General features: G+C 33.8%; 3 protein-coding genes across 10 annotated transcripts; all 3 read right to left on the bottom strand.

The window, feature by feature from the left end:
• Positions 1–1,180: 1,180 nt before the first annotated feature.
• LOC102611480 (phosphatidylinositol/phosphatidylcholine transfer protein SFH11) lies at positions 1,181–5,728 on the bottom strand. Of its 2 annotated transcripts, XM_006477143.4 has the most exons (11): positions 4,677–5,725; positions 4,426–4,525; positions 3,868–4,134; positions 3,584–3,661; positions 3,295–3,396; positions 3,157–3,206; positions 2,917–3,025; positions 2,728–2,790; positions 1,920–2,030; positions 1,793–1,834; positions 1,181–1,713 (listed from the first exon to the last, which is right to left on the bottom strand). In XM_006477143.4, exons 1-11 carry the CDS (start codon positions 5,048–5,050, stop codon positions 1,669–1,671), a joined length of 1,341 nt encoding a protein of 446 aa, XP_006477206.2. In that variant the 5' UTR covers positions 5,051–5,725; the 3' UTR covers positions 1,181–1,668. The 2 variants fall into 2 exon arrangements, with proteins under 2 accessions (XP_006477206.2, XP_052292427.1); XM_052436467.1 differs by lacking the exon at positions 3,868–4,134 and having other exon boundaries at positions 4,677–5,728.
• Positions 5,729–11,888: 6,160 nt separating this feature from the next.
• LOC102610585 (bifunctional adenosine 5'-phosphosulfate phosphorylase/adenylylsulfatase HINT4) lies at positions 11,889–22,399 on the bottom strand. Of its 7 annotated transcripts, none has more exons than XM_006477139.4 (7): positions 22,210–22,376; positions 21,977–22,023; positions 21,751–21,827; positions 21,579–21,645; positions 20,676–20,753; positions 20,469–20,571; positions 11,889–12,103 (listed from the first exon to the last, which is right to left on the bottom strand). In XM_006477139.4, the coding sequence occupies exons 1-6, from the start codon at positions 22,288–22,290 to the stop codon at positions 20,469–20,471; spliced, it is 453 nt and encodes a 150-aa protein (XP_006477202.2). In that variant the 5' UTR covers positions 22,291–22,376; the 3' UTR covers positions 11,889–12,103. The 7 variants fall into 7 exon arrangements, with proteins under 7 accessions (XP_006477202.2, XP_052293266.1, XP_024954564.2 ...); XM_025098796.2 differs by lacking the exon at positions 11,889–12,103 and adding an exon at positions 16,789–17,175; XM_025098797.2 differs by lacking the exon at positions 11,889–12,103 and adding an exon at positions 17,183–18,133.
• LOC102610278 (probable aspartyl protease At4g16563) lies at positions 12,543–14,612 on the bottom strand. Its single transcript, XM_006477138.4, has one exon. It carries the CDS (start codon positions 14,315–14,317, stop codon positions 12,857–12,859), a length of 1,461 nt encoding a protein of 486 aa, XP_006477201.2. The 5' UTR covers positions 14,318–14,612; the 3' UTR covers positions 12,543–12,856.
• Positions 22,400–22,948: the final 549 nt, after the last annotated feature.

Genomic DNA, 22,948 nt, shown 5'->3' with positions numbered 1-22,948 from the left:
TTTAATCTTTTTTTTATTTAAAACCAATTAATTAATTTAAAACTTTCAAAGTCTTTGGAAAAAAAAAAAACCTCCTTTGAAGTAAAATATAGCTGGAAGTTTTAGAAGAAAAATTAAAGAATTATATGGCCACGTGAATGAAAATGGATCGAAATTAATTTTTTTTCTTTTGTTTTCGTTAAAGCACAACAGATTTATGGATTAATAATCGTGATTAAATGATTATTTTTGTTTCCCATGTTACAATTTCGATATATTTGGCTTTATAATTTTACTTACCCTTTATGAAGACAACAAATTTGCGTGGTTCAGTCAAAGTCATATGGTACAAGTGGATCGTTTTGAAGTACTTTGGCCTATATATGTAAAGAAGTATGATTCTCTCCTCCTAAGTAAAAATATATATGAGTAATTAGTAATTAAAAAATAAAAAAAATAAATCTTACTCATATACTATTACTTAAATATACATGACACAAGATCATTAAAAGCTCATAAAAGCTCATATCAATAGATAATTTTTATCCATATGTAAATTGGTCTCAAGTACCCATTACTGTGAAGATTATGGTTACGTTTGGCACGCATGATTGAATTGGATTAAGTTGGATTATAATATATAGTCTTATGTTTGGTACAATACCGGATTAGATTATGTTAAATTATATTTAAATAATATTAGCTAGCATTTAAGTTGGTATTTTAATTTAAATATCAATTATCCATGAAATTTTATAATCATAATTAAAATAAATTTAAAAAGCACTTACTAGGAAAATTAAATATATTGTAAATAAGTTATTTGTAGTCATAATATAATAAACAAATAAAAATAAATTAAAAAAATTAAATACTTAATTAATTTTTATCAAATATTTAAAAATATTATATAAAATCAATTAATTAGTGGCATTATTATTTTTCATGATTATTTTTAATATTATATTAGTGATTATTAAATTTAAGACAATCAACTAATGCAATAAATAATTAAACATTTAATTTTATCGATTAATAATTATATATACAAGTAATGAAATTTTAATCTCAAGAGTTGGCCGAAGTAAAAGTATCAATTTAATTAGATCATAGATAATAAATAAAAATAAAATTTAAGTAAATCATAATAAAAAAAATTAATTAATTAATCAATCAATCAATCGATCAATATTAGGTGTAAATGAAAAAAATGATACAAATAAAAATCTCATAAATTGACAATTTTTTTCTTTAATCTTATCCCAACTAAACTCATGTGTAAATTATGATTATTGATCCCATGATTCTAGGATTAAATTCAAATTTAGTCCCCCTTAATCCAATCCAACTAAGCTTGCCAAACGTGGGATAAAAATTTAATTTCAAAATTAGTCCAATCCCATACTTAATCCTAACATCCAAACATGGCCATAATGTATTGAATGTGGCTAATGAGCCAAAATCTTGAGAGGAATTGTCTATTTATAACTTGTATTCTCAAATTCTGTACATGGCCTGCTATTCAAGCAAAGACTGTTGTAACTTCTATCGTTTGCTCTCTTGTCCAAGCAACCATTCCGAGACACAATCTATTTGTGAACATTCACCGGAACCTTCAGCCAAAAAATAAATGTAGCTATAAATAGATCTTCTGGTTTTGGATCATGCTTTTACTTGAAGATGATTGGCTCAATTTTTCAGATCTTCAATATGCTGAGCAAGTCCTTTCAAGGCCTGCGTGGGGCAAACATTTAGAAAGAAAAGATTGAAATTAATCGTCGGATATAGAATGTGAGCAGAACTTGAGACTCACCATCTTTGTGTCCTCAAGTGCAGCTGCCAATGCCTCGATTTTCTGTGACGCAAAATTCATTAACATAATTTTGCATTAGGTTTTAGATTGCTAGAAACAGAGGATCAAAATGATTAGTGCAACTAACCATCTTGGTTTCATCAAGTGCAGCTTCAAATGCCACGATCTTTTCCGATGCAAGCTTATTTCTGATAAGATTTTCTTCATATTTTGAATCGTCTTGATCTTGGACAATGCCCTGCATTGTATTGCATTAAACTCAGCATTCACTACTGTCACCCTTTGTCTTGTAAGAAAAGAGGCGGAAAAGGAAACTCGTTTAAGTTAAAGAGCATCATGATTATTATTCCTCCTTTTGATACAAAGCATTCTGTAGTGAATCATCCCCCAAGTCCATGATTATGATACAGCTTAGATTCTGCATTTGATTATTGAACATGAACATCTGATGCTAGCTAGTCTATAGCTATGCTAAGCAACTATGCAAAACGTAGCCATTCATACACAAAATCGTAGAATCTTTAATTTTTTCCTCCAAGCAGAAGAGAAATGGTGCACAATATATAGCATATCAGGTGACAGAGCATCATCTGAATCCTGAAATAGAAAATATCTAGACGTATGACAGGCAGCATAGAAAAGTCATTTCTGCCTGATGATTCCTAGCACAGAAACTTGAGTTCTTTTGAGGACCGTACCTCTTGTCGAAAATGAACATTACATTAAGGAAATGTTCAAAAGATGTCCAGGGGTTTAATTAAGTACCCATGGCATCTTTAAGATTACAGTTTTCACGAACGAAGCAGCCTCAAAAATGTAAAAGATATCAGAGCATTAGATATTTATAACATTAAGCCAGAAAGATTTTGGGAGTCAGTTGATAAGGAGTAAAGATAAACATCTTTGCATAGCAAATGAGGTTCCTCAGTTCTCACCATTTCTGAAGGGTCACCCCCATTTCCTCCCAAAGTATCCACCTCTTCTGTGGCAGAAACTGCCTGCAAGAGAGAAGTGAAAATATCATCTCAACTAAGTCGATACCAAAATTGAAAAGATTAGTTCATTTATGGATCCCACATTGGTGATAACGAGTTGATTTTCCTTAAGTGAACTCGGAAGTTCACCTGAAGAACTTCCTTAATTTCTGGATTATTCCAGGGCCCTTTGTCACTGAACAGGCAACCGCCATAGTCAGAACATGTGCAGTTTCCTCCCAGAAAACTCGGCAAATTACTGCAGAATGCAAAAACTATCTTTAGTAGGCCCACTACATTCAAAGGTCAGTGGAAACATATAAAGGCAAGAGCAAAACTGTGTACTCAACTAATTCATATAACCATATTGATATGTACTAGATATGTAACCTCGGATCAATAAGTTCGTGCAGGTTGCTGAGGTAGTTGGATCCCAGTACCTGAAAGTATAATGAACCCACCGTTTGAGAAGAAACTTCTTCAATCTCACCATACTTGATATTCAACATTATTAACGAGAACTCATACTTGAATTTTAGCTAATGTACGTGCATCTAGAAAGGCCTTGACTACTTTCCACAGCATCCTGAAAGCAGATCCAGCGTTGATAATGAAGAGTCGGTGTAAAGTCTGCAAGATCAATGGCCGAAAAATAATCACGTGATACATTAGTGTTCATAATAATCAATGCCTCACTATTAGGCATGGGAAGCATCAATCTTGCTTTGTGTCAATGGCTATTGGCTAATCAACGGCCGCATTTTTGCTTGAAAATCAAAAATTGGAAAACAATCAGATCAATTTGGGATCCACTTACCTCTGGGTAGTAGTTGCTATCTATCTTAAGAATTTCCATAAAGAGATATCTTGCAGGCTTCGAGAAATTAGACATTCCCTAAGTAAAGATCGCATATGAAAGTTTTAGAACTTAATACTAACCAATCTATGTAAATTACTAAAAAGCTTGGCAATCTACTCTTTGAGCCAACATACGCTTAGAAATTAATGTTAACAAGCTAGGTTTACATACCACTTTGACATGAAAATAAAACTAACTGTTCTCTAAGAAAAACTTTTCAGAAGATGTATGGGGGTACTTACCACGCCTGTCACATCTAAGATACTTGTGGTTGATGCTATATGTCTTTTCGCTGCAATCGAACAAGAGGGATATCTGAAACTTAAGGTTTTTTCTTGTTCAGATACATGATGCCGGATAAATCTTTCAACTGTAGTTACTTGCAATAAGGCATTTAGATCTACCATCCCAATCCTTTCAATGTATACCGGTCTACCAAATTTATCGACCCCATGATATCCATGAGGATAGAATTTTTTGACCTCCGCAAACTCCTCAAACTTAAATTCCTACACAATGTTCAATGTAAGTACGAAGAAGAGCATAATACAATGATAAACAGCTCCAAGCATCTCAGCCATCTACAAAGGAAGCCAGTTTCCTGCAGTTTTAAAGAGGACTTGCTTATAACAAGCATTGTTATCGCTGTATTCTAAACTTCTTTCAGAGTCCATTAAGCAGCTATACCTAACGTATAAATCGACTCCAAATACAGCTTCATATTTCAGTCAAATTCAACGTCGTAAAACCAAAGATATGATATGTTCATTGGAAAGGGTAAGAGTTCATCCGGAATTTACCTTCAAAATTGTATCAACTCCGTAATCCGCACACCACTTAAGATAATTCAGAAACATCTCCTTTGATTTTGAAATATCAAAATCCCTCATCCGTAGAAACCTGAATCCAAATTGAAAAAAGAAAAAAAGAAGGTGTGTCATCTTGTGATACAACAACTACCACTAAAAATATACACGTATCTATACCTTATTATGTTACGAACCGCTGACATTTCTAATCCTCTAAGAGAAAATGTTACCATTACACTTACCGTAAAAGGGTGTGATAGTCATTGTGCTTTGGCGGTAACTGACCCTCAAGAAGGAGCATTTCCCTGAAGGACTGAACAAGTTGTTCATCTTTCGGATCACTAGCTCCTTGAAGCACTACTTGCATGCTCTTGCTCCTTCCAATTCCTTTCAACGAATCGCGAATCTTGATTGGGTAATTTAGCAATGACTTAATGCCCCCTTTTGATGATGAAGGAGCCTTATCTTCTTTCTCAGGAGGGAAAAGCCAGTAGGTCTCAATGGGTGGATGTTTCACTTTAGTCCATTCTCCTGATCTCTTCGCCGTGGATTCCTCCCCTTCTTCACTACCTCTAGATATAACTATGTCTCTGTAAGTTTCCTTTAACTTATTCATGTGTATTGCTCAGGCTCAATCAAACATGAGATTCAAAAATGCAATATGCGTACAAGCAACAGAAGCATCAAAAGAGACCTGATCAATAAAGAAACTTTTATGTGTTTGGAGAATCGAGTTCCAATTGTTTCTTTCCTGCAGTGGAGATTAAGGCACAAGACTTACAACTGCCACATATGTGTAGCATCGTCTAAGTTGTCCCATAAAAAGTTTAAGGAATAATTCACAAAGAAGTTTCGTTACAAGTTGATTACAAGGCAAAAGAAAAGTACATTATATGAAAAACATGTGAACAGAACTGTGTTAAAAAAATGAATTAAAACTTCATTACTACAGCAGAAACCTTATTTGAGAGGATTAAAAAGGAAAACGTCAGCTTTGTGCACGCTTGAAATCATACAAAAGGCTTATAAGAGTAGAGAATCAAAAGTTTGCAAATAAATGAAAGAGACATGACAAGGATGAAACGAATTTGCAAGTGAAAAAAGAAGAAAAAAAAAATTTGAAGCAACAGTGAAGGATCGAATTTTATCGATTATATTCTTGCATTTGTCGAATAATTGAGTACCAAGGAACTGTGAGAAAGCAAGCAACAAAATTCTATTTTCTGTAACAACAAAAGTGGATTCAAATTTCAAAACGAAGCTGGTAAATTTTGGAAGCGCACTTTAGGAATCTCTGATTTTGCTGCTAAGGCGGGAAAAGGCATCAGGCCGTAACTGCCAAGTGCCAAACTAATTTTCGTGAAGTGCATCAACAGCACCCTGCCTTTTTTAATTCTTATATTGGGACTTCAATGCGATTTAGCCCAAGAATAAAAATTATGTATATATTTTTCTATGAATTGACAACAAATAATGTTAAAATAGAAAAAGAAATTACAAATATTTAAGTCGCTGTGTAAAAATAACAGTAATAATAAATAAATATATTTTCAGAGTTTCAAACAATTTTGGGACAAGCGCGATTTTGGTTGGGCCTGGCAAAGCCCCTTTCGGCTTAGCTGCCAAACAATGTGGGCTCCTAGCTTCTAATCAGCTAAACCAAACGGGTCAGCTGGGCTGTTTAAAGCTGGCCCAACTGTTTTTTAATTTTTTATTTAATGTAATATTATTTGACAAAATTATTAGAAATATTAAATTAATTGATAAATTTAGATAGCTATGTCTACAAATATCATACAATTTTTATCCTTCAACCAATGATTTACTAAATACTATAATCCCTACAATTTTTTCACAGAAATAATAATTTAAAAATTATATCACCTCAATAATAAATAGACCCTACAATTGGGAAAGGACCATTAGAAACTTGATAAAACTTTAGTAGTTATTCTGGATTCAAGAGAGACGCAATTGTGTATTTGTTTCATTCTTCAACAGCGTGTCCTACTAATTGAGTGGAAATTACACTCTTGTAAGATCTCAGGATATGCTTTCCATTTTGAATGAAACGGTGAAAGATTACGAGACAAGAAAATCCATGCAAATCTTTCCCAAATCCAAGAATTGTTTGTAATTTTCTCATTCCCATCGCCAATGCTTAGAGTTTTTTCAGGCAACTTGAAACATCATCATGGGGCTTGGAAGAGTTCAAACAAATCAAAATTTTTATATGTGCCTAAGGTACGATGAATGTACATCGGATGTACAATTGATTTAGTATATATATTAAAGTTTTGGATCATACGCTACAACCCATACCGCTAGCTATATTAAATGCGTGCCACTATGCTACAGCCCAAGTTTCTTTCCTCCCAATTTTTTTTTTAAGAAAAAAATAGTTGTTTGTTTGTAAAAATGTGCCGATCTCTGACATGGCCACGCAGTCCTGACATCAAATCTAAGCAGCATGCGTATGTGTATGTCAATTGGCACACAAAATACAAACGAAGTCATTGCCCTACACTACAGTCAATGAATATGAAATATTTGTATTTTTGGCGTTTTATGCGCAGGAGACTGGCAATTTAGGGGCCATTTTATGGAGAAAGATGCGAGCAAATTTGGCGGTTAAGGACTTGAGCGCGACAATTTCCAAAACACACACACACATATATATATGGTCCAAGCTAGGCTCCTGGCACAGGGCATGCAGCAGTTGAGACTTGAGAGCGTACCAATTTCTAAATGCTGATTTAAGTGATGGGTGGCTTTTCTCATTTATGTCAAAACTAAAAATTATAGGAATAACACCTATTTCTTCAATTAATACTCTTTAACAAAGGGGAACGCCCCATACATCATTATACGAGCATTAACTCGTATTACTATTTTTAATTGCTATTAACGGATGTAAATAAAAGCATTATTGATTATCTTAATAATGCGTCGGAAAAGTTGTTTGTATTATTAGGTGGATGAAAATTGTTTATTTTATTCTGTCGGAAAAAAAAAAGGCGCCAACGAAGTGGAGCCCAGACGGGCTTTTGCTCGCTTAGCAAGAGGAAAACGTGGAGAATAACCAAGAAGCGCACGTATGGCGACAGCTAGCTGTGTGCAGACACCCGGACAAAAACATCTCAGCTTTTCGGAAATTGGAGAAAGCCTGACGTCATGTCCAAATAAAAGAGAAGGCTTCGCGGCGGCCTGTTCGTCCTTTTCGCCACGTGGCATACAGCGGACCACTTCGTCGATGACGTGGCATAGTCGAAAGAAAACGAAGAGGAGTAGTTCATTGCTATCTGCTTCTCTTTAAAGTATTTAATCACACGATTTATTAAAAATTTAAAAATCTCCCACCAACCATTACAATAATTGGCTAATTGACTCATTGTCATAAAATTAGTAGAAAATAACGAGCTTGTGAAAAGCAAAGTGTCGGAATAAGGACAGGCTTATTGTAATAAAAATACAACTCTCATTTGTATTAAAAAAAAAAAAATACAACTCTGACCTGTGACACTTATGATTAGGGTAGATGAATAGTGGGGTCACGGAATGATTGACCACCAGCCACCATCAGAAAGAAAAGGTGGGTTCTGCTTCAATAGATGCCAAAGCGCGAGAGTAGTGGAAAACAGCTGGTTTGCATGACTGAGTTGACTCAGAGCAGAACCTCGGGTCCGAACTCTGAACTGAGGCCCTGCCGTCGGATTGTGCACAAATCTCCGCTTGTCAAGGCTTCCCACTGGATTGACGACGTCAAAAATTTTAATGAAACTAATTATTATATGGGAGCTGCTACCTTACATGCAATGTAAGGTACAGTCTCTCACAAATTTAGATGTGGATCCCACTTGAATCCACAAGCCTTGTGAAAGATTGTACTTTACGTGCATGTAAGGTAGCAAAAGCCTTATTATATAACTCTTACAATTTATGTTAAAAATACTAATCTTGTGTGTCACTCGGGGCTCGTTAGAGTCCTGCCCTCACAATTATGAAGATTTATGATTTAGCTAACACAAAATATTGTATGGGTTTAATTTCTTTTCTAATTATAAAAAAATAATTGAGTGAAAGTATTTTTTTTCTTTTCAAAATATGAGTAACGTTCCTTGAATATTAAAAAAAGATGAGTGAAGTAGATATTTTTCGAATATTAAAAAAGATAAAATCAGGATAATAAATTTGTCCTAATAATTTATAATTCAAAAAATAAAAAAATCTTGTGTCCTTTGCATACTTAAAAAAAAAAAAAAGAAGTTCTTCTTGTTGTATCCTTTTAGTACTTAGATAATCGGTTTTCATTTCATCAATTTCGATCTAAAAATTGGACACGTATAACAGAAAAAAAAAATTGTTCATAGAGTCGATCATTTTTAATGAATCGTTATCAAACAAGTATAGTTACATTACTTGTCTTCTAATAACACACGACTTACTATATTTTACGTAATAAAGATTAAAATAACATATAAAAATATAAATTTTAATATTTTATAAAATAAAATATATTGTATTATAATATATATATTTTTATCTTTTGATTTGATCCCTAAGAGCGAAATTATTTATGTGCAAAGACAGGCTATAACCTAGCCAAAATCTGACTTTTTTTTTTACCATAATTCTAATGTTGTAATTTCACAAATTACCATACAGTATTTGCAACACTATCACTATTATATTTAGAAAATTGCCGCAACATTATTTATAAGTTTTAAAAACTAACCACTATCATTTTTCCATACATCTTCTCCCTCACTTTCATCTTGTTATAGAATTTTTTTTCTCAAATAAACTAGTGATGACAAGATATTTATCACACATTTGATATTTAATTTTTAAAGTTAGGGCTGTTTGATTAATGCTAGAAAGTGTGCATCTAATAAGAGCTAAAATTATTAATTTTCATGTACATTGTTAATAACACTAATAATTTCACCACATTTACAAATTCCTAACTCATTTTATGAATTGTTTATTTTTATTTGTCTTTAAGTATGATTTTTTGTATTTTGCAAGCAAATCCTTAGATTCATGATGCTTGGATCGAAAAAAAAAAAAGAACATTAAATTTTGAATTCCAGAGATTCAAAAGCCTTTGGAAAATTTTTTAGCTTTTCAATCTGACACCAATTCTAAATGATTTAGATTATGCCACGCATCTAAGCTCAAGTGCACCTTGTTGCTCTAAATTTAACACCGATCAATCTACTAGTTCAACCACCTTGATAAATGAGCCAATGGAGAGTCCCATTTTGACTTCACCTAGAGTAATTGATTTATTGAGTCCAACGATCTATAATAGCTGCAATTTTAGACTGTTGGATTGTATTAGTAAAGTTTATCTAAAGGTTGTGGTTGCAAGCTCAAGGAAAATATTATGTAAATGCCCACACTTGATCAACTCTAAATTTGCATAGATGAAGGCAAGAATTAGAGAGATTTGTGATGGATTTTAGAGGTGAGTTTTGTAGAGAAAATTGATGTAAATCTAAAGTGAATTTTATGGAAAAAAAAACTCTTCTTTTCTCCTTTGTTTTCAATTTTCTTGTATTAGTATTTCATAAATTTGTTAAATAAAATGAGTGTTTTGCTAGCTAATATGGGTGACTAAATTTCTAAATTAAGGTGAAGAATGAATCTCAAGAATTCAAATTGTGGAATTAGTTACTCTCTCAAGTGGATTTTAAATTTATTATTTTTAATTGTATGTTTATAATTTGTATTTTCTACTAGTCATTTTCATTCCATGTTAATATATAGATTTAGATTCCCTTTGGATCTATATGGATTTTTAGACATAGTGTTGACACACTAATACGATAGTAATAACACTCCAACATGGCTATAACATATCACGTACTCAATCCTTATATTTATTAATAGAATAATTAGTTAAGAACTAAGTCGCAAAATATTCAAACTAGTAAAAAATATAAAATGTAAATATGAGAGATATTATGACCATAATTTGAATACCAAAAGTAAATCTCATAACATTGGCACTTTTTTTTAATTTAGATTATTCCTTATTAATTTCTTTTTCTGTAATTTTTTTATTTAAAATTGATTACTAGATTTTTAAGTTCCTATTGTTTAATCCTAGACTTACTGAATTATATTATAAATATGCACTTTTATACTTAAAAGTAATCAACCAATTTTGAATCATGTTATTGTTTATTATTCACAAGGATGCCAAACCCCTTAGATAATTAAAAAGTTATTAAAAATTAATAAACTATAACCATCTTACTCTGCCAGATTGTGGATATGGTACTTGTAGGGTATTGTAGTCAGCTCTAAAGCTGATTTTTTTTTTTACACTGATATTACAATTATATTATAACTCATATTACATGAGATTATTACTGATATTTACAGTCAAACTACTAGTGAGACCAGTTTATATTAAATATTATGAAACATTGTCCAATTTTTTTACCCTAACTAATATTCGAGAGACGCCTACTCTACTCATATTTTGTAAGTGAGAAGACTGCTTTCACTCAATTATACAAATATAATTAAAGAAGAAATTAATCCTCATAATGTTTTTGTGGGGGGGTTCAAACTGCTGCCCTCACAATTGACCAATGAGCCCTAATAGTTTTTTATTTTAAATGAACTTAATTCATAATGTATTTTTAAAACTCAAAAAAATGTTAATTTAATATTATGGTTTGATTTAACAACTTTGCTTTAATTTTTTTTTTTTTGCTCGACAAAAAAAAAAAAAAGATAGTCTACCCAATCCTAGAAAAAATTTATAGCTTTGCCCATGGTCCTTAATTGAATAAAGCACGAGAACTCTTAGTGTAATATCGCTCATTGTAATAATAATATACTTGCATGATTAAAATGATAAGAGGCAGCAATGTATATAATGAGCAAGTGCACACGTGCCACACGTATGTGACACTTTATCCTTTATAAATAATGTTAAAATTTTGAATTAACTCGACAATGTGAACAACATTGTCTAGTAAAATCATTTTCTTAGTAACTATTAAATCGTCCTTTTATTATTAGTAAAAAATTAACCAATTGTGACAAAAGGTGTAATAAGATTGTTCTTTAATCGGAGGCTTGATAGTGAATAAAACCCTTTTACTTTTCTCTAATATCTGGCGGTTGAGCAAAACTTCACAATTCACATGAATGCACAACTATTGAGCGACAGAGGCTGGAGTTGTGCGTGATTATTTTGGACGACCATGTCGAGACTGCGTCGAAGCATACGCCTATCAAAGCTATCGAGATTCAAGGTTTTGGCGACGCTTGGCTTGAATCACAATCCAAAACTATAGAGAAGTGGAGTTACTTAGTCAGTCAGAAAAGGATCCGTATCTTTTCGTGGGAACGTCACTCTTTATATTCATTTCTTGGCTGAGGGTTTACGCTACGCTTTCAAACCTACAACAGGAATGAAGGGTCCATGCACATCAATATCAACGCATCCTTGTTAAATGAATTTTAAATGTTGGTTCAATGAATCACATCTCCAGCTAATAACGAGGATTATGAAGAGAACTTTACATATGAGATTGGGTTATTGGGTTAACTTAATGATATAATCTCTAATGATTAAAATATATAAGAAGCATGAGGTCCATCCATAAAGATCAATCCTAGTCCCACGACATACGAAGGCCCCAATCTGCAGCATCAAATTAATGGCAAACTTAATGAGCTACGGGAAATATCATGGACACTTGAGAGAATTGAAACAAAAGAAAATAGGAAAAATTAAAAGAGTCTCCGATCAGAAGCAAAATATCTGACAAAACTCATGGCGTCCCTCCCCAACCCATTTTTTAAAATTTAATGTACCATCCACACTAACAATGGGGAAAAACTTGGCATAAAAGTACATCTTTTTCGGATTGACAGGCCCACTGCCAGCCAGCTGATAATTTGAAAATAATAGCGTCGTCATCATTAAGAAGCACTTATGCATAGAGCGCTCATCTGCAGCAAAGTCTGCTATGACTGCTCTTGCTTTCGCTTATAAATTCATGATGAATTCAAAGCTTCATGCAAAGATATGAAAATATGATAGTTCAAAACAAAACTAAAATTAACCAATACACATAATATAACATTGAAGCATATTTATGTTCAATCTTCAATTTATACTAGTTCTTGGGGATTGGACTGCACTTCATATTTTGCTTTACACATCCACCTTATAGACAAGTTGAAAGTATAAACAGCTTGATTTACATTATTTTTGTGGAGTCCACAAAGCTAAAAATGAAGTGCCACCTAACCTTAAGTCCTTAACCTTAACTTTATCCTTAATCTTAAACTAAAACTTATCCATTCACAAGATACGACCAACCCAAGGCCTGAAATCCACCTTGTTCACCGGGGTCAAAACCCCGCAGACAAAAGGTCAACTCGGTGCACGTTAGTTTTTGTTCAAGCTTTCCCACAAAGATGCGCACTGCCTCCTAGCAAATCCGACCTTCCCCTTTTCCAAATCATAAACCACCTCAAACCCCTGCTGCTGGTAATTCCCCAGAGTAGCACCGGGCCCACCACTCAATTCTTCTTCATCACCACCGTTCATCAGCATCAAACACCCCACATTCCTCTTCTTCGCCTTCCCATCTCCAGCGTCCAGGAAATCGTAGAAATAATTCTTCCTAGGCAACGCCACACTAGAATTACTTCCCACGAAATGCAACTCCACTGTTGGCACATTCCCTTTCACCACCTGATCAAAGTAATAACAAGGGCTCAGTCCCGTTTTCTCCTCAATCTGACTCGCCCGCTCGTGGACTCGCCCGAGTCGGCGGTCAAACTCGGCCACAACTTTCTCATACAGACTCGCCGGCAACATCGTAAAAGTGGTCCCAGAATCCACCACCATCCCTCCATACCCTTGCCCATCAACCCTCCTCAAAAACCCAGGCGCCGGAATATTCCTTTTTCCAACAGAGATTCCCTCAAGCCCAACGGAATAAAAATAAGGATGCTTAGGATTATCCAGCATGTCTGTGTAAACAAACTCAGCTTCTTCACTGTTAACACGCTTCTCTTTATCTTCATAACGTCCAAGGATGAGCGGACTCGGGAGACGAGTTCGGTTCGAGTCAAAAGAATGAGAGACCAGACAGTAAGAGAATCTGTTACCGAGATGAGGAGACAAAGAAGTGAGCTGAGCGGGAAACGAGAGCAGGCCACGACCGAACCCAGCAACACCAATGGGCTCACCGAGAGTGGTGTGGGCGCAGCCGAAAGTAAAGTTGTGAAGAACTAAAGATTTTTGTGAAGAAACGGGCATAGATAAAGAATCTTTATAAAGCCGAGCAACCAAGCTGCCATCGCCATAAGCGTAGTAGAAAGGCGGGCAAGAGAAAGACTTGCAATCAGAAGTCTCGATGGAGTCGAGAGGGCATTTGGCTATGGCGCACAAGTCGGAGGTTGGGAGAGAAGAGTGAGCTGCGGAGCATGCAGGGGATTTGCATGAAACTTTTGTGGCAGTTGGAGAAATATTGAGAAGTGGGGCTGGTTTTTCTTGCTTGTTTTCGCAGAGAATGCATTCGAAGGGGTGGCAAGGGAGCCATACGAGGTCGGAGCCGGTGTCGAGGTAGAGGGAAACAGAGGAGGAGGCGGAGCCGCCGAGAGAAAAAGAGAGTGTGTAGTCGCTTCCGGGGGAAAGAGGAAGGGAGACTTGTTGCTGGCGGTGACGGTGGCGGAAACGGGCAGCGGAGCGGGTTGTAGTGGATTTGAGGAGGTGGTGAGTGGAGGTGAGTTGGGTTTTTGATAAGGAGTGTGTTAGCGGGAGTACAAATTCTGATAAAGAAACAGAGGCTAATGCAGATAACAAAATTACTAAATGATATATGGACAGAGAAGGAGCCATGAAGTGAAGGAGAAGAGCAAAGGAAGAGGAAGAGTTTGAAGTTATGCAGAGGGAAACAGGCAGACTTGTTTTGGTTATATAAGTGTGAGAGAGAGAAAAGGTTCTGGTGGCTTAATACTGGGACTGTTACTGCGTTCCTATGAACACTAATTAATTCTTTAGTAGAACATTTTAATTTTAATAAAGTAAGAATATTATTAATAGATAAAAAATATAGATTTTAAGTAGGTGATGAATGATGATTAAATACTTTAGAAAGTGGCTATCTGTTAATTCTTAGAGCGCCAACGTTAATGCCACAAGATGACTTCTTCTATCGCTGTTTGGGCCAGCCAAGAACCCACAACCATTTAAAGCCTTAAGCTGTGCTGGACTGCTAGGTGGCTAAGCAAAAGAACTAGGATAAAATAAGGGTCTGCCTAGCGCAAGTCAGCGGGAGAAATGTTATTTATGCAAATTTCTTAAATTTGACGTTATATCTCCTAAACAATTCTTAGACCGGGAGTGAAGATATTTGCATATAATTCAGGCGAAAAGATTCTAGGGTCTTTTGTTTTAATTGGAGATTAAATACTCTGCCGTAATAAGTGACGAAATTAATGAAAAGCTGCTCATTTGCTTATAGGGAAAGCAAGTTTGTCATTCATTGACGCCTATGATAAATAAGCAAATGGAGAGCCCTTACTGCATTGGCAGATTATTCTAATCGAGGAAAAGGATCAGGAGTGTACAATACTAACTGGAATGAGTCATTAAACTTCAAGCAACTCAATATACGCAAGTAGTAAAAAGCACAGGATAAGCTTGAACCCAATTTCAGTGAGAGAAAGCAGAAGCAAGCCAAACAGAGTATTAATGCTAGTCAGCTCAGAACTACCATTCATGCAGCTAGCGGTAAATCAATTCATTTTTTCTTGAAACAAGTTTCAAGCATTTTCTGAAATCCAATTGCCCTTGAAACAAGTACAAGAAACAGAGCTCAAAATATATCCATCTAACTCACTCAATCCAAGAGTTCACCAATGAAAGCCTAATAACTTAACTCATTAGACATGATTAGTTGACAAGATGTTATCTTTAGTAGATAATTCTGAAGATAAGGTCTAGTTTTAATGATAAGGAGTGGCCTTGCTACGGTTTAGTATTAAGTTAGAACTTTAATAAATGCGTGAGTTAATAAAAAAATAGTAAATAAATTTATTCATGCCGACAAGAAATATTAGAGGTTTCTTGCTTATCCTAACTCTACCCCTTAATCTATGAAACAGTTGTCCAATTGCAACACTCTTAAGCAACATAAATGCGTGTACCTTGTTTCTCTCGAGGAATCCATTGAATCCATCCATCTAATATTGTCCTTTAATTTTATGTACATTGGAAATTTCTATAGATGTCGAAAAGTTGCTTTTGTAACGGTCAATCATTGCGAGCCGACCAAAATTGTATCCATACCATAGGATATCAATAGATATAATGCAAGCTGTGGTTCAACTACTAGGAAATAGAAAGTAAGAAGACACAACGCGTTGAAGTCATAAACACAATCATATTTGACTCAGAAATATATAGAAAATTAATAAAAAGAAAATATTCTTCTCGATTTGCTTTCTGTTTAATGCATTCTATATATATATATATATATGAAAAATATTGTATGAAAAAGCCTACAGACAGCAGTCAAAATATCAAAAACTTCTTGCATATTCTCTCACCTAGCTCTCAGTAGCAGAAATATGAAGCTGCTCCAACTTTTACTGGTCCATTAGGTAGACGCCACTAATGAAGCCAGCCTATGCTTTTGTCCGAAAATGGGGAAAAAAAGAAGAAGTAAAAATGGCACTAAATGGCCAAACGACAGTAAGGCACAACTTTTGGCAAATTTATTTCGACTCACATCAAAGTGAGCTCTCTGTTCTTCCACTTGGGTTTAATCCCCCTACAATTGAAATTTGGTGGCAATTTTCTCCCAGCACAAATTTTTTAGAGGTGCCCACTTGGCCTTCCGATTATACTACTGTTTTATGGATAAACTCTAATAAACCCATGATTATAATATAATAATTTATTAAAAAAAGTAGAATTTAATTCCATCAGAAAGATAATTTTTCCCCGGGACATTTTTCCCAGGACAGATACTGAGCATTCGACGCAAAATTGCCAATAACCATAAAGAGTAATGGAGACCCGCCAGCTCAGCACAGCACACATGGATCAAAGATTAATCCCCCCATACTTTTAACTTGAGTTAGATTCTTCCGAGTCCACAAGCGCCGCCTATTAAAATAACCACGGGCCCGAACTACCAAACCCAATCGTGCGGACAGCAGGTCTTTTTTATTTGTTTTTAAGTTTATGAAAACGAAATACCACAAAACACTTTTAGCCAAATAAGTTTTCTAATCGAAAAAATAATAAATTCTATCAAAATAAACAACTATATATAAGCAGATGCCATGGTATCATAAATTTCTAAAACCACGTTGTTCTTCAAATATGCATATAAATATACATATAATTGAAGATAAAAACATTTTCTTTCAATTATTGTGTACCGAGTAAAGGGGAGAACAGAAAATCAAAGAAATGCTACAGAATATGTGACTTTCTTGGACTCCGCCAACTCTCCGTCATCATTGGCAGGACCACATGTCAATATATTCAACCCAAACAGACAAATAATATAATCGATGTTTTAAAACAAAATACAAAAAATGAAAGCAATGCATTATTGTTTTGTTCAAACATCCAATATAGCTGTACTTTGTGAACCCACAACCAAATAAAACAATGAAGGAGGATGCCTTTTGATCAACCAATGCCCCATAAATTTATGAAAATCATGGACGCCATGCCTACAGCTACAAGAAGGAGAAGTCCATGATGTATACGTCCTACTCCAGTCCTTTTCATATAATTGTAGGAGCCAGCTATAAGGAGTCACCAAACATTGCAAATAAAAATACAAAACTTATCTATCATATATCCTGTAGCCTTCCTTCGCCCTCCCCAAAATTTAAAAAAAAAAAAAAGTTCGAGCTAATTAAGTTCACATACCTCTTTATTTGGCCAGAAATTATGACAAACTTTTATAATGAACTACTTTCTGATCAGCAAAACTTTAGCTTTCAATATATCAATCACGAAACTTAACTACCAGCCAGAAGTTGTTATAGTTCTTTGTGAGTTGATTGCTAACCTAATGGATGAGACACTTACCTAAAAATGCAGTGTTTTCTCATAATTCATCTGTTACATCTAACAAAGAGACAAAGGATATACAGAAAATCTGAAGATCCGATGAAATAACAACTTTGTGGACCAGGTTTGGTGAAGTTGAATATCCTAAATGCTGTGGGATTTTAGAAACCATAGTTCTATCTGCCATAATCATTGTGAATTTAGAAAATTGCTGCAACAGTTTTCCTCTCCTACACATTTATACACTTATTAATTGAATATTGCAGTTATTTCTGACACTTGGTGTGATTGCTTTTCCAAATCTTAGGACATAAATAGAGAGCTCACGCATTGTATGACTTCGTCTTCCTCTACAGCTGGAAGCATGGCACGGTATTGGGTGTACATAACGAATTCACAGTTAATATCCTACATGACCTAACCAAGAGATGCTTGAACGAACACAAGTATGCTCAGGTCTCATAATCACTTGCTTTTTACAATACGGGATGGATAACAATGCTTCCTTTTCGCCAACTAAAATTTCATGCTAACAGCACAGGTCACAAGTGAATAACGATTCAAACTATGCATAGGGTTACAATAAAGGCTCTGCAAGCTGTTCTCGGCCTCATTACACTAGAAACATGTGAGCAGATTTTGTTATGTTAGTACTACCGACTTCAAACACAAGCATTAATAGCCATTTCATTAAAGTTGAAGCAGCTTATTCATCTTAATTGTAAATTATTCCCCAACTTCAACATTGCAAAATATATAGGATAAGTGCACCAGTAATGATGCCTAACAGCAATAAGCACAAAGGACAATGATCCTGATACTAAAATCTCCATCATAATTTTATCAATAAGTTATTATCTACCCTGATCTCAGCTAACCATTTATTTTGAGATCACAAACCTACTCCTTGAACTGAGAATTTTCCTTTGAAAAGTCAAGAAAAAGTTTGTAATTGTTCCAATAGGCCATGTAGGTACATTCAATTTTTCCCCGTCGTAGCGGATAATTTTATTAGGAGGTAATAACACAAGCGTCCATCCTATTTACACAACAAGTTAAATTGAGAGCAGCTTAGGCTCTTTCCTGCGGGGGACTAATTAATATATGCTGCTACCCTAACTACAGCTTAGAATTATTTTATGGCTAATGATGCTAAATAGTAGTTAAGCAAGCATCTGTCCAAATTCTTTCCCTATCATCATCAAAACAACTTATCAATTTATGAAATTTGAACTACAATAATTCCTCGTTGGTTTAATTTAAAGGGAAATTATCATTGCACCACCTCTATTTTGTCTTATATTCATCCAACCACCACAAAATTCTAACATGTTCTTTGCACCACCTTTCTTTTTAAATTTATATCAACTAGCCACTTTTAAACTAACACCGTTAAATAATTTAAACAAAATGACAATTTTACCCTTAAATAAACTAAAAGACCATTTTATTTTATAAAAACTTTGAAAAATAAGAAAATTATAATTATAAAAATACGCCTAAATTTAATAAAAAATAAATCCAAAATAGAGGTGCTCAGCTGATTTTTATTAAATTTAGATTTTGCAAAATTTTAATAATTACCTTATTTTTATTAAAATTTTGCAAAATAAAAAATTATAATTTTGCAAAATTTTAATAAAAATAACTGAATTTATTTATTAAAAAATTATAATTTTGTAAAATTTTATTAAAATAACTGAATTTATTTATTAAAAAATAAATCCCAAAATTTTAATAATTTGGGGGATTTTTATTAAATCCCAAAATTTTGTAATTATTTTTATAATTATAATTTTTATTTAGATTTTTATTAAAAATAAAAATTCTAATTTTGAGATTTATTTTTTTATTAAAATTAGGGGTATTTTTATAATTATAATTTTTTTATTTTTTAAAGCTTTTATAAGATAAAATAGTCTTTTAATTTATTTAAGGGTAAAATTGTCATTTCATTTAGATATTTAATGGTGTTAGTGCCAAAGTGGCTAGTTGATACAAATTTAAAAAGAAAGGTGGTGCAGAGAACATATTAGAATTTTGTAGTGGTTGAATGAACATAAGACAAAATAGAGGTGGTGCAGTGATAATTTCCCTAATTTAAAAAGGAAAGTAGGATAATGATCATACTCGACTGTTATTAGTCATGAACTGAAAAGGAAAAGCAAGATAACAATCAGATTGAACAAATATTCACAGTTCAGAATAGAGAAATTCATAATAACAGATGGACTCATGCATCTTATTTTTCTTGGAGTCTTTCTTGGTATTGATGATCGTATAACTTTTGGTCTCAAATTAAAGTAATTTTAGCTCAGGATTCAGGAATTAGTAATTTCCTGAACTCAATCATTCAGTGAACAATTATAGATACCAAATCCAATTTTGAATACAAGTAAGCAAATTTCCAAGTAATTTAAATGTGATTGCTAAACCCACGACCATTAAATGTGAAGGAAATCAAATCAAAATCACTATCTAATTTAAATAAGTATCTAAGTGAGTTACGTCCATCTGCATAGAGAACTTTAAGATCCATAAATGAGATTAAAATGCTGATGTGGAAAAATGCGTGGAATCTTTTCTAAAAATACAAGCAATTGGCTTTTGAAAAACTGGAAAACTTAGTTTACAATTAAGAGGAGTTTCCCTTTTCTATTTTCCCAGTAATTTCAGAAAACACTTGAGCGATCTATCCTAAGCCCCCCACCACCACGTAGACATGCACTTCTAGAGAATCCTCTCTTTCCAGGGCATAGTGAATACAGAATCTTAAGTGTCAATTCACCCATATATGATTCATGCACAATGCAGAATCTGATGAACATGCACAAATTACAGAGCTTACTAACGCTTATTAGGGAAAGACAGATCAATAATTAGCACGACAAGAAAAAGTCATATCTTAACTTAAAAACAAAGATAATTTAAGCCAATAAAAAAAAAACCACACCTATGAAGAAGTTGATGAGAGAGGTTTTATCTTCTCCAGCAACTTCTCAGCTTCAATGAACCCACCTAATGGTCCCAGAGACAAGTATTTTACATGTTTCCATCTGTTAAAGCTTGTTAAAAGTTAATTAGTTATGTTGTATCTTCAATTGCATTTATCAGGTATTGAAAGACAAATAACATGAGAATAACAAAGACAACGACTTGCCTGGGTATGAAAGGCGAAGCCAAACAATGGAGGTGAAGATGGTTAACACTGTTCAGCGGAGGCTGATGAAACCCAAATCTGTTATAATTGTAACAGAGGATCACACAATGTAGAGCATGTTCTCATACTAGATTCAAAACTAACTTGACTTGAGAAGTACAGACAGCTTGAAGTTACCCCAAATTCACAAGTTTCAAATTCAAGACATACTCTCTCTCTTACATGCTCTCTCTCTGTCTATATTCGGATCTTGATATGTTGTATCTTTCACTTTATTTATTATGTACAATTAATTATTTAGATTTCACAATCTCACTAAAACCAAGATCATAGAATCCAAGATGACATTGATCAATACAGATAAATGCTGTATGTTATAGTCGATTCAAATTAAATAAGCATTGTCAACTCTTTAGCATGCAAATAATGAAATAAGAAAGAAAAAAAGAAGAAGCATATATGTACAAACAAACAAGCTCTGCATTGTGCCACATTTTCCACTGCATATTTATCATTTTGAGATAAAATCACCAAAGCCTATATGACCACAGAGCATAGAACAAAAGCGGCAGATAGCAGCAGAAGAGGTTGGAGCATGAATGGTACTACACAGTGGCAGAAAGACACCACATTTACAACACAATGGAATTATAAGCAAGAAATTCGCTTAGTTGAAGGAACGACACCATTGCCTACAATCTATCACCCAGTAAACTGCAGTATTGGTGTTCATAAACTCAGTGAAGCATAGCAAATTTTGATAGAACATTGCAGCCAAGTGCTTAACAGTTTGTAGAAGCAATTTGAATGACTAAAACCTTCTTCAAACCAATTCTTATCAATGAAAGAAAGTTACAAAGGCAAAAAGAACTTTGCCAAACATTCATACACAATAAGCAATACCTGTACTGATTGGACTGAGGAGCATCTTGTTGTAACAGTTCTTGCCCAACATTCAACATGTGTCTCACTTGATAAAATCACAGCTAGAGGATTAGCCACGACGAAAATAAATACAAGAAAAGCAAAAAGGAAATATTGCATATTAAGCACTGTACTTCAAGATTTTATTTACCCAATGAGTAGTCTTCAGCTCTCCTCTGGAGATCTCTAACAGTTGGAATGTGGTCCACAGAAATAACCAAGTAATGCCTACAAAAGTCGATCGGTTTATAATATGCCGGAACTCAGATAATGATTGATTAAACTGATTGAAAATAAACTGCTAAACCGCTAATAAATTAAAAATCAATTCATAATCTCGTCTCTCGAACGACTCTTATTTCGTAAATTAGTGCAACCTGTAAGCAGCGGGCTTGATGTCTTGAAAAGCGACGACCTTCTCGTCCTGCATGACGTCGCAAAGCGAAAATAATTAGCACGTTAATCAAAGGTAAGGCCCCTGTTTGGTTTCGAAGGAAATGAAGGAAGATCCGTGGATTAGTTAAAAAATTAATCCAGCCATTTGGTCTCCTGCAGCCAAACCGAAGATGTAAAGGAATGGAGTTGAAGAGAGACAGAGAGCGGGGCAAACCGAATGAAGGAGCGGCGTCGAGGTCGAATTGCGAGCGATCTGACAGAAGACGCAAGGCGTCGGCGACGTCGCTCCCGCCATCCGTCCTAATTGGAATCATCTATGCCATGTCAGGATTTTTTTATCCATGGCAAGTAAACTGCAATTTACGGCCTAGTTTTAATTTTAAATGATAAATATAAATTATTATTATTATTATTAAAAAGTTATTTTCTTTGGGAAAACGAAAGAAAATAAATTGAAGATACCAGTATACCACATTGACTAATAATATCATTATTTTCGTGATAAATTATCTTCAAGTTTTTATTTCGTTTTGATCACGTTTTTGCTTTTTACAATTTTTCATTAGTTAATGTGTCAATGTTTTTGTTAATGCGACAATTATTTAATTGAATAATTTAATATATTAACCTTGTTAATTTTTCAATACATTGTGAGATTTGAGATGAATAAAATAGAAAATAACATTGCATCCATTTTTTTTTTTTAAATTCATTTAGTTAAAAGTTAGTCCCCAAAAAAAAAAAAAATCAAGAAAAAGGGTTCTACCGACGATGGCATGAACAAGTATATGAGTAAATTATTAACCACAAGAAGTAAATTACAGACAACTAAAATTATTTTATTATAGTAAAATCAACCTAGAATGGAATTATGATGATCAAATGATACACAAAACAAATATATGAGTAAATTTTGAAAACTTGAAAATTTACAATTATCAATCTTTTTAATG

The sequence above is a fragment of the Citrus sinensis genome, chromosome 3 (genome assembly GCF_022201045.2).
Source record: "Citrus sinensis cultivar Valencia sweet orange chromosome 3, DVS_A1.0, whole genome shotgun sequence".
Taxonomy (NCBI): domain Eukaryota; kingdom Viridiplantae; phylum Streptophyta; class Magnoliopsida; order Sapindales; family Rutaceae; genus Citrus; species Citrus sinensis.
The sequence above is the reverse complement of the archived record's forward strand: the minus strand, read 5'-3'. Positions and strand labels throughout refer to the sequence as shown.